This window comes from Pituophis catenifer, unplaced genomic scaffold, assembly GCF_029215685.1.
Source record: "Pituophis catenifer annectens isolate HBS135680 unplaced genomic scaffold, rPitCat1.0.hap2 SCAF_3, whole genome shotgun sequence".
NCBI lineage: Eukaryota > Metazoa > Chordata > Lepidosauria > Squamata > Colubridae > Pituophis > Pituophis catenifer.
The window spans coordinates 68,121,196-68,133,134 of NW_027256883.1; the positions used below are offsets into that span (position 1 = coordinate 68,121,196).

The 11,939-nt window shown below is 35.6% G+C and overlaps 1 protein-coding gene across 3 annotated transcripts in view; it reads right to left on the reverse strand.

Annotated features, from left to right (window-relative positions):
- Positions 1-448: 448 nt before the first annotated feature.
- The window catches only part of NUP153 (nucleoporin 153), a 38,774-nt gene continuing 27,283 nt past the window's right edge, over positions 449-11,939 (reverse strand). For 2 of the 3 annotated variants that reach the window (XM_070940694.1, XM_070940692.1), the window contains 4 exons: positions 5,165-5,545; positions 2,902-3,180; positions 2,019-2,172; positions 449-1,548 (listed from right to left, as the gene is read on the reverse strand). In XM_070940694.1, coding sequence (XP_070796795.1) covers positions 1,464-1,548; positions 2,019-2,172; positions 2,902-3,180; positions 5,165-5,545 — 899 coding nt within the window. In that variant the 3' untranslated portion in view covers positions 449-1,463. The remainder of the gene's footprint in view (positions 1,549-2,018; positions 2,173-2,901; positions 3,181-5,164; positions 5,546-11,939) is intronic. The other variant, XM_070940693.1, reaches the window with a different exon arrangement.

The following is an 11,939-nucleotide window of genomic DNA, read 5'->3' on the forward strand; positions in this document are numbered from 1 at the left end:
GGATGGCTATGGAATGGGACAACTCGCCACAGCCAACATGCTGTGGGACAACTCACCACAGGACAATTGAACAAATACAAAAATCAAATTAATTTCAACAGAGCTGTGGTCAATAATAAAGAAAGTCAATCCAGAAATACAAGAGTTACAATAATTTTGACCAAAACGTGGTCACCAATAATAAAAGTAACTGAATGAAATGATTAGTACAGCGTTGAATTGTCTTGCGGTGAGTTGTGCCATGGCAAGTTGTTCATGGTGAGTTGTTCTAGACCCAGGAAATGCTTAGCTGGAAATGGAAATTGGCAAAGGGGGGAGCTAGTATAGGCTCGGGGGAGGGGGGGATGCCAGAAACATTTCTACACCACAGACATAAATCTATCGAGAACATACAAACATTACTGATTGACTTAGACAATATGTATGTCTGCATTAAAATTCAGACCAGTGTATTTCTTAATTTTTATTGATGGCATTTATCCCATGGTTTTAACATGTTAATTATACTGTAATAAACATGGCTTTAATATTAAACTTTTCCTTATTATCCAAAGTCACCAGAGTCCATTTCTGTAAATATAAAAATATATACTTAACACTTTGTACAATACTGGTTTTTGGTCCAAACAAAAATGGATCAGAAAAGCCAATAAATTTACTTTAAGAATTCCCAATTTTAAATGTCTTTAATGGATTTAGGCAACTTTGAATAATGAGATTTACATAATAAAATCTGAGACAATACTAAACAAAAATATGCAGTAACACACAAAATTAAAATTTCAAGTTCACAGATTTGTTATGTCAAAGTACATAGAGAAACAGAATAGTATTTACACATTTGTTTCATAATAAAATAATGAAAAGGCGAGACAGGTGATAAGAAGAATGAAAATAGAAAGAGCATATAATTATTGAATGAAATACTACTGATCTAACTAGTCCTTAGCATGGACTATTCTTTAACCATTCTTCCTCTATCAGAAAATTTTAGTGCACTATACACACAACTCGCTCACTTCACACATACATCAGCACAAACTCGGCAAAGAAAATTCATTATCCACATTCTCTATTCTATACAGACTCCCCTCTCTAATATAATTACAATTTTGAACTGTCCATAAACGCAGAAGAGCGCACAAAGTGGGTGCAAACAGAGGTATTATATAAAGCCATTCGCTGTGTAGGCTATATTTATATCTATAGCCAGACCATGCCAAGTCAGGGAAGAAAAACTGCTGGATTCTAAAGTAGTTTTGCTCAAGATCCTCCCTACCACCAATTCTAATTCTAATTCTTCTTATTATTTTTTAAAAAAACTAAATGGGAAGAAAAAAGCGAGCAGAGTTTAGGCAGACCTGGCTTCAGCTAAACCCAACATGAGGTACAATTCAGGAACTGAACAATGCAGGGCAACCAACTGTGGTAAGAGTTGCTGTCTGTAACAATCATTAATATTTTTATTTTCTACGTCTAACAGCCGTCTTTATCTTCCGACCAGGCACTGAAGATCCCGTGGAGTTTATACCTTTCCCATTATTCCTGCTTTGGGGGGTGGAAAAATCAAGAGTAAGGAACGTAGAATAATATATTTTAAAATTTTTAGTACTGCTAAAGAAACATAAACAAGTATACTGTAAAATAAAATAGATAAAAACATTTGTTTTACCAAAAAATACTTTTCTAAAGGTTAAATGAATTGTATAATTTCCAGATAATGAATCTGATTCTCAACCTTTCTGTTTCAAAAATTGCATTTATCTTTTGGGCTCTATGTGACCAGTTTAAAATACTAATATTCTAAGCATAACATTAACAATGTATTTCTAATATCAGCAAATATAATAAAGCTGAAGTTAATTTCATTCATTTCATACAAATTGCATGTTCATTTCTCAAGCCATTGCTTACTGCTCTCCATGGTATAAAAGCATTTCATAGAAAATAATTTCCATGCCAAACAAATACAACAAATAACCTAATAGTATGTAAATCTGCTTTAACCCTTTTCTTACCCCAAATTAAATGATGAAGCCTGAGAAAACGCAAATCCCGAAGAACCTGTTGGCTGTGCTGGTGCAGTTGAACTTGCACCAAAGGTAAATATTCTTGGATTGCTGCTTGAAAAGTTGAAATTAGCAGTACTACTTCCCAACTGGAATACTTGACCTAAAGAGTAAACCCGGGATTTAATAATATATCCAAAAAATGTTTTCCTTGAAATAATTAGCTCTCTTGACAGAAAATGTTTTTTAGTATCTTCCACATCATCACTTCCATCACAACAAATAAATCTTTATTATATGAACTTCAGTATCTAATTAAATCTTTCCTGCAAAACTTTGTGTTGGAAGTCAATATGAAACTTAGCTGTAAATCACATTTCTGATTTTAATATATCTGAAATGAACATTCAAAGGGAATTAATGTTCAACTTAAGGAATGTTGCCAAAGAGTCCTGACATCATATAACTCAGCATTCTTTTGCTCATAGAAATTTTTTTTCCAAACTAATAATCTGAAATTTGGTATTCATAATCTGTATATTGTTACAGTTTGAACTGATCTAATAATAATTGCCACATATGGATGAAGCAACCATGCAGAAGACAAGGGCAAAGAGGATGAGGCCTCAGCCATGCATGGATGAAGAAAGCAGCTGGAAATAATGAGAGGAATAAAAAGGATTTTTGCATCCAAAAATACTCAGATATAAGGGAAACATGCCACCATGTCTGACTCAAATCTTACAAAGGTAGCATCTGGAAGTTAAAACAAATATACTAACTCTGATCTTCACCTATTGGGAGTTTTGGATATGGAAGTTGAAAACCAAACATAGAGTTTTTTCAAAGAAGATAAACTAGTTACGGAATGAAAATTGTAGTTTGAACTTACCAGTACTGGGAGCTGTACCTGAACCAAAACCAAGTGGTTGGTTAGCTTGTTGTCCAAAGACAGAAGGCTGGGCATTACTTGAAACAGTCCCAAAAGCTGGAGGAGCAGGCAGAGAACTAGCAGGAAATAATGAAGATGAGGAAAGTGATCCAAAGGTTGGAGTACTGGTCTGATTGGAGGCTTGGCTTTGACCAAACGTTGGTGTCTGACTAGCACCAAAAGCTGGACCAGCTGTAGAAACTGAAGATCCAGAGCCAAACACAAAGGAAGAAGAGGAGCCTAGAAAAACAAATGAGCAAAATAAACATGGGAACTGCACATACATTTAAGCCTATCAACAATTCCCTTTCAGGTTCTAGAGTTATGCAAAGGGCAGAGGTGCAAACCATTCAAACAAATTGAAAGCAGAAGACAATAATCTCTCTAACATTACAGTCTGACATCATCCAGCCATGACTTTGTTTTTCCTCACCCTTCTTCTTGACCTACAGTATCCATTTTTTCTTCGTATTTTCCCTTCCTTCCGTTTTGCAATTTCAACCACCTCATTTACGTGCCTGAATATTCACATTTGAATTCAGTCCATATTCATTCAGCATCCATTCAGTCTTGACCCTATTTCTTCTGACACCTTCGACTTTCAGTTCCATATAACTAGCACACTCTTACACCCAGCCAGGTTTTCTATTTTTGACATTAATTCTTCATAATGAACTACTTCTTTCCATCAGCATTTGTACATCTTACAATTTCTCAATTTCCCCATCTTTAAATGTTTTACTAAAATATACATTAAACAATGCCCCTTCCTCAATGTTTAACCATTTACTAAATATCCTCAATGTTGGATCATTTTTTACAATGTTGAATACAATGTTACATACAATACAATGTTGAACCATTTGCTAAATACTGTCACACAAGCTCAAATTGGCCAAAGTTCTGCTGATATAGTTCTATAGAGGAATGATTGATTTTGTCATTTGTACTTCTATAACTGTCTGGTTTGGCACAGCAAACAGAACAGTTATAGACTTCAATGAATAGTTAGGACTGCAGGGAAAAAAACAACAACAATTGCAACCAGCTTGCCTTCCATTGAGGACCTGTCTAGCGCACGAGCCAGAAAGAGGGCTGAGAAAATATCTATAGATCCCTCACAACCTGGACATAAAATAAACTGTTTCAACTTCTCCCCTCAGGATACTGCTATACAGCATTGCATGCCAAAACAACCAGACACAAAGACATTTCCCACCCCCATGTCATCACTGTGCTGAACACCTAAACCTTACAGCACTGTCTTGTTCCTAAAGATACTTACCCATGTATTGTAATAGGGCTGTATTGCTATTATCTTTCTCATCTACTCTTCTCATCTTTCCTACTACCTTCTCCTATTGGTATCTTATGATTTATTACTTGCTGTTTGTATTTTAGGATTTTTGATTGTATTTTATGGTTTATGACCTATAATTTTGTGATTTGTATGTACACTGAAAGCTTATGCACTGGAGACAAATTCCTTATGTGTCCAATCACACTTGCACATTTGCTTCCATAGTACACAGCTAGTTTTTCCTTTAGCAACAAATTTTCAGCTCCATATTCATTTAAAACATACCATAATTCAAGCTTATTCATTTTATCATAGATTTTATAAAGTCAACAAAGATATAACATTTCAGTCTCATGTTCACATTTAACTCACTGATCTGCTAAACAACAAATATCTCATCCAAACATTATTCTATCCATTATTGAAAAATGCATAAATATGTTAATTATTGTAATACTGTAACTCATTTCTATGATTAGACCAACAGAGCGATAGTAAGTGCAACAGAGCAATTGAAAAAAATAAACATGCTGTTAAAGAACATACAGCTAGTTGGAAACAGGCATAATGCAAGATAGAAAAAAAGAAGCCGAAAAAAACCTAGTTGAGTAAATAGAATAATTTCTAAAACCTGATGTGATTAATGTAAAAGCTACTGCAATAGCTCATGCTGTTGTAATAGCTTTTACATAGATTCTTATGCCATCAATAGGATTTAACAAGCTGATATAACACTAAAGCAATGATTACTTACAATATTTTCACTAATAGTTTTAAATTGTTACCAAAAACAATTTAATCATCCCAGAGATAGTCTGTAAATTCAGCCTTTGTATATTTTAATACAGTCTCAGAACTCTCCATGCAATTTTTATTTGGAAATCTAGTTTCTTTTATGGTCACTTTTCTAATGTTCAAGCATACCTGTAGGAGGTGCCGTTGTGGTAGGTGCTGAGAAACTGAAGCCAGTGTTAGCTGTGATGTTAGTGGGGGCGACTGAACCAAACAGGAATGGAACAGGAGTGTTTATACTGGAAGTGGTTGTTGGCGGCTTGCTGTCTTGAGCGAACCCAAAAGACTGTGTGGTATTTGAATCAGAAGCATTGCCAAAAGCTGAATTGCTCACAGTGTTGCTGGCCTGTCCAAATAAAAAGGCCGGCGGGGGAGCTGAGGAAGAAGTGGTACTGCTAAATATCGTGCCGCCGCTGCTGCTGCTACTGCTGCCACCAAGAGAAACACTTGGCCCAGGAGTATTAGAAGAAGTAGAGCTCAGGAAGGTGAAAGCCTCCTTTGCTGGTGCTGGATCTAAAAAGTAAAATAAATTATGAGTTAGAAATAAACAATGAAGATTGTTACTGATGCTGTGAAGAGATAAAGGGATCTAAGGAAGAAAGGATACCAGGGATTATACACCTCTTTGTGAACTCATTTAGTGAAGAATTCCAAACGCATTTTATACAGAGTACTTTGCAATCATGTAACTTAATGATATGGTTTAATTTTAAAAATCTCTATCCAAACCATGGTTTACTATACTGAAAACATGCTGTACTTACATGCTTGGTCGACTTGTCTCTTAGTGTCAGGTTTAATAAAACATGCACTCCTCTTTTTTTTTTTTTTTTTTTTTGAACCATGGTTTTTCAGTCAGGTAGGACCAGAAAATTGGTATTATAGAACACAAGCATTTTTCATGAAAACGCAACAGATGGTTCATTGTACTAGCAATGTTGAGGTGAGAGATTACAATGACCTAGGTAGCTAAATCCACTTTTAAGCAAAACCTATTCACTTCATGTCCTTTATAAAACATTTATTTTTGATGTGTGGTATCCACACAACAGGACATAATCAAAACTCCAAAGACTGAATCATTAAATTGCTCTCCCACTATGCACAACTATATTTCACACATTTTAATGCATTCTACTCCCACATACATTCAATGAGATGCAAAGACTTATAGATTCCCAAATTACTTCTACCCTAGCAACCTCATAGTATTATTAGAAAAGGAAATATTATTTCCTTTTCAGCTCTTTTTAAATGCTTCTATGTAGTCAGATGCTCCCTAACAGCAAATTTAATCAAAGCCACATACAATAATTCCCTTCTCTTCTGTTTTTCATATTTTATTCTTGATCCGTGATAGTATTTTTCATCTTACAGGTTATTTTTTCGGTTTTTCTTCCCTACCTTCGCATCCAGTATCTAAATTTAAGCAGGAATTCATATTATGGATTACATCATGGCCAAAAGGACAGCAAAACGTTGTCCTTATTGAGTCTGTTTTTTAGCTGCCCAGCAACTTTATGTAAGGTGACCCAGGAATGAGCAGCAGGACCATGAGCAGCAGGGCTATTGTTTTGCCAATTGGCAGAGGGTGCTTGGATTCATTCAGAGCTAGATTCCAGACAGGTCCACCTGAGGAGTCCAAGGCAAGAACTTGTAGGGTTAACTGGAATTTGACATTGTGACTGGAGAGGGTTCTCCTATCTGTTAGGTTGGGCTCCTGCCTGTTAGATACAGACCCCTACTGAATGGTGAAAGCTGCCTGGGAAGTAACCTTGAATGAGGAAGTGATCCCTCATCATTGAAGAATGTTGTAGTGTAACGTCTCCTCAAGAAACCATTGATGGACACAGCGGTGCTGGACAACTATTGTCTAGTGTCCAATCTTCCCTTATTAGCAAAAAAGGTCTTGATCATCCACTTATTAGAGAAGGTGATAGAGAAAGTGATTGGGCTTCAGCTCCAGAAAACCCTGTAAGAGGTGGTTGATCTGGAACTGTTTTGGTTGGGTTTCAGGCCAGGGCTTAGTAGAGAAAACTCTGGTCATGCTTGTTGATGACCTGTGATGAAGCTGGGATAAGAGTGGTGCATCCATTCCTACTGCTTCTTGATCTCTTAGCACTTTTTAATAGCGTCAACCACAGTAACTTTTTCAATCTGCATATGGAGTAGTGGGCATTGCTCAGTGGTAATTCTCCTCCTTTCTTGCAGCTGGTTTGAATCGATGTTGACAGGGGGAAGAGATCATGGCTACAGCCCTTTAATTCCTATCTTAGCTCCTGCAGGGTTTGACAATCCAATGCCTGGAGGCTGGGTGGAGATGGGGTAGAACAGACTCAAGCTCAACCCTGAAAAGATGGAGTATCTTATTTGAGCCCCCTATCTTAAGAGATTATTAATCCTCAATGGAGCTGCATTTTCTTATTAAGGGTCCTCTTGGCCTCCCAGCTTCTGATCAAAGAACAGATAACAGCTGTGGTCAGGCTAGATTTTGCACAGGTACACCTAGATGGCCAGTTACACCTTTTTCTGGATCAGAGTGCCTTTAGATAAATCACTCATGCCCTGGTCACCTCTTAATTGAAATACTGAAATGTGCTCTACATGGGGCTAGGGCTGTCTTTGAAGATCATCTAGAAGTTACAGCTAATCCAAAATGTAGTAGCAAAGGCAACATTGGGAAGGTCATATTATGTAAGCCACTCAGAATCACATATTACAGATTGGTGGCTATATAATTCTATAATATATATATATATCCTGTTTCCCCCAAAATAAGACATCCCCTGATAATAAGCCCAATTGGGCTTTTGCGCGCATGACAATAAGGCCAAGCGCTTATTTCAGGGTTCAAAAAAAATAAGACAGGGTCTTATTTTCGGGGAAACATGGTAAATGTGCTTATGAACCCACATATTGCAAACTGTAGTAGTTACCAGTTGGCTTCCAAGTGCAATTCAAAGTATTGGTTATCACATTTTTTTAATACATATTTTTTGTTAAATGTCTTCTAATCTTTTTTATAGCAGTTATAAATGAATTCAAATTTTAGCTTCTTTTTCTAAGGTTATATCATAATTCCCCCTTTCCATTATCTATCTTTTCTAATCATTAAACTTATCAATCACAAGGGCATTTTGTTCCAATTTCAGCAAAAAGTCCAGAAAGGATTTCCCATCCCTAACTACTGTAATTATTGTCTTTTCTCGAACTAAATAGATCAATTTTGCATCTCTGCAAATTCTGTCATCTTCATCAACCATTCCTCTATTTTAGTATTTCAGGTATTTTAATAATCTCACTGCAATTACCATGCACAAAAACAATTATCCCTAAGTCTATAAGTCTTTTCCAGTTGTTTGTCCATTACTCCAACCAAGTAAAGTTCTGGTTTTAGTTGAATATTAGTCTTTAAAATGTTTCGTATTAATGTTTGTATTTGAATTCAGAGCACTATTTATCACTTTCCCTTCAGTAACCCTTCATGACATAGGGCATGACTATCTGAGGGACTATCTCCAATTGTTTCTATCCATCTCTTATGATAAAGCAAAGTGGGTCAATTCCAAGTCTCATCAATTAAACAGTGTTATCTTGTCTACATGTTTTTTCAGTTATTTGCCCATTTCAGTTATTTACTCCCAGCAAGTAAAGCTCTGGTTTTAGTTGAACGTCGGACTTTAAAATGTTCTGTGTTAATGTTTGTATTTGAACCCAGAGCACTGGTCGTTACCTTTAGAACCCTTCATGGCATAGGGTCTGGCTATCTTAAGGGATTATCTCAAATTGTTTCTGCCTGTCTCTTATGATAACAGCAAAGTGGGTCAAATCCAGGTCTCATCAATTAAACAGTGTTATTTTGTCACCACAGGAATCATGCCTCTTTTGCTGCAGGCCCTGCCCTCTGGAATGAAATCTCCCTGGAGATTTGCGTAGCTCTCACCCTTGTGACATTTAGGAATCTGTTTTTAAAATCTGGTTATTCTCTGGAGGTTTAGGATAGAGTGGTTGGGGAAACCATTTGTTATGTTTAATAAATGGCTTGGTGTACTGTTTTCCCAGTAAGCCAAGGTTCTTTTTACTCCTATCTCCATGTGTGTTTTTTCTATTTGAAGCTGCCTTGACACATGGAGGAGTTGGGGCAGCCTCCAAATTAGGATAAATAAACAAATCCTCAAGATATACAGCTTATATTTATGATCTCTTCTTTGTACCCTCCTGCCCACCCAGAAGTTCAAAAGCATGCACATGCAAGTAGATAAATAGATAGCACTTTGGTGGGAAGGTAACAGCATTCTGTGACATCATGCTGGCCACATGACCACAGAAATGTCTTTGGACAGCATTTGGCTCAATGGCCTTGAAACGGAGATGAACACCGCCCTCCGTAGTTCGCAACGACTAAAATTTTACCTTTACCTTTTACCTCTTACTACCCACATAATGAATTTTTTTCATTCACTAATTTGCATATGTCTTCTTGCTCCTTTAAAAATCTTTGTTCTCAATAGTGTAATTGATCATGTTTTCCCCTTGTTGTTTCTACATTGAGTTCCTCTTCCATCTTTTATCTATTTTAAGTTGGGACTGAATTTTGTGTCTTCATTCGCTTGCTCCTTGCTATCTCTTTTCCCTTGTAATAAATAATAATAATGATGCTATAATTGCAACACCTCAGTTTAGCAAGTCATTTCCACTATAATTCCTTAAATAAGTTCAGCTCAAGAGGTAATTCATTCATTAATACCCAAGCATGAATAACTACACATTCTCATTCAACTCCAACACTCTATTGCTTCTTTTGACTTCATACCAACAATAACAGAAGGACAAAAGAAATATTTACTATAAAGATGAAAGAATATCCATTTTTTAATATTATACAATGGAAAAAAGAACTGATATTCTTTTAACTGAACAAAAATTTATTACTAGGAGTCCGATATGGAGGACAATTTAGGAATTTTAATTGCATATATAGTACCTACTTATGTTTCATAACTCTTACTTTTGTTAAAATAAAGTGATTCAAATGTCAATGATTTAATTGACATTTATTTACACACACATTTTGTTAATAAAAATATGAATATTTGAGGGGGCTCTCTTCCTCTTCTTTTAAAAAAGGAAATTCAAACATTGTGTTTTTCAATTATTCTCCCTGCTCCAATTTTATCAGTATCTGAATACACTATTTTTAAAAGGTTTGGGATAAGGAATGAATGTTACTATTTTAATATAAAAAATATTTGGTTGTTTTTCTGATCAATCGTCAATTACTTAAAGAATTACTTTACTAATGAAAATTAAAGCCTCAACTGTAAGATTTCATTATGCACCTGTAAGGTTGTGTCAATGAAGTTCAAAAGCTCATAATTGTACTTAATTACTTTGAATTCTAGAATTACAATCCATTAATCCATTACTCTGAGAAAATATTCAATGTTCATAGAAACTGTAAGAAACTAAATGCAGTTACAGCTGCATTAATGTTTAAATAGACAAACAATACCTTAATATTGTTATTTTAACACTTTTGACATCTAGCTATTAAATTCCTTTTACTAAGTTGTTTTTTATTCTTAACATTAAAATATTCCCCACCCTCTTATTTGGATTCCCCTTTCCGCTACATATGCTGTAAAGCACAGCACTCTTCCTTCGTTTACCCTGTTTCCCCCCAAATAAGACCTCCCTGGATAATAAGCCCAATCAGGCTTTTGAACGCATGCGCTAAAATAAGCCCCCCTCCGAAAATAAGCCCTCCCCGAAAATATTAAACCGCATGTGCAGTCGTTCTCCGCCATTTCTTTGGGTTAGGGTTAGAGACAGAGCTGGAAATCAGGTAAGAGGGCAAGAGGAGCCCTGTCTTGCTCCACACACCCCAAAATAATAAGACCTCCCCGAAAATAAGGCCAAGTGCTTATTTCAGGGTTCAAAAAAATATAACACAGGGTCTTATTTTTGGGGAAACATGGTATATATTTCTCTTTTCACTTCTTCCTATCCTTGCTTCGGTTTTTACCCTCCAGTCCATATAATAATCTTTACTTCCTCTGCTTTTTAACTGCCAATATCCCAACATCCCTTGTATTTTAAATTGTGTTTATCAACTGCTCCTCCCCTACTACTGTTTCATGCTTCCTTACTTGATTCTGGGTTACCAACTTTTTTGATGGTTGGCCTCAGACTTATATTGATTATGATGTGAATGCTGATTGGTATTCAATTTCTATAATCATTTTGTTAAAAGAAAAAAGTTAAGGTTCTCACCAACTTTAACATATGTTCATTCTAATTTGCACTGGTGACAATTTTACCTCTTTTTAATCATTCAGTCTTGCACAATTGATAGGAATGATAATCTTGTAATTATTGGTCCGTTGGAAAAGGGAGGATATACAAGTCTAAAATAAAATGTTCAAACTTTTAAACAAAAAACCACTAGGAGACTGGGAGAAATTTCAATTCACTTTTTGAATTTTTATGTTGGTGAACAAAAAGAAAAATCCACTCTTCTTCTGTAGAATTCCAGATACCTATGGTTATTAGGTTAGAACTTGAGGTTTGTCATCTGAAAGCATGTTTAAGACTTCAGTTAGAAAATCAAAGCATCAGATTCTTATAATACCAAAGAACAAAATGCTTGAGACAATGAACTACTACTATTACACACAAGTGAAGAAAGAATTTGTTTTTATAATTGTGTTACTGGTGCGCAACCTACATTGGCATATTTATGTGGTACTGGTCCTTTCCAAAACAACATTTTCTTCTTGGGTTTCGATGTCTATTTTACTAAAGGTTTATTATGATGCTGTTTCAAATAAGTCCTACCCTTTAATTTTAATACTGTGTTTCTCCAAAAAGACGACCCACTTTGAAAAGAAGCTCTATCATGTCTTTG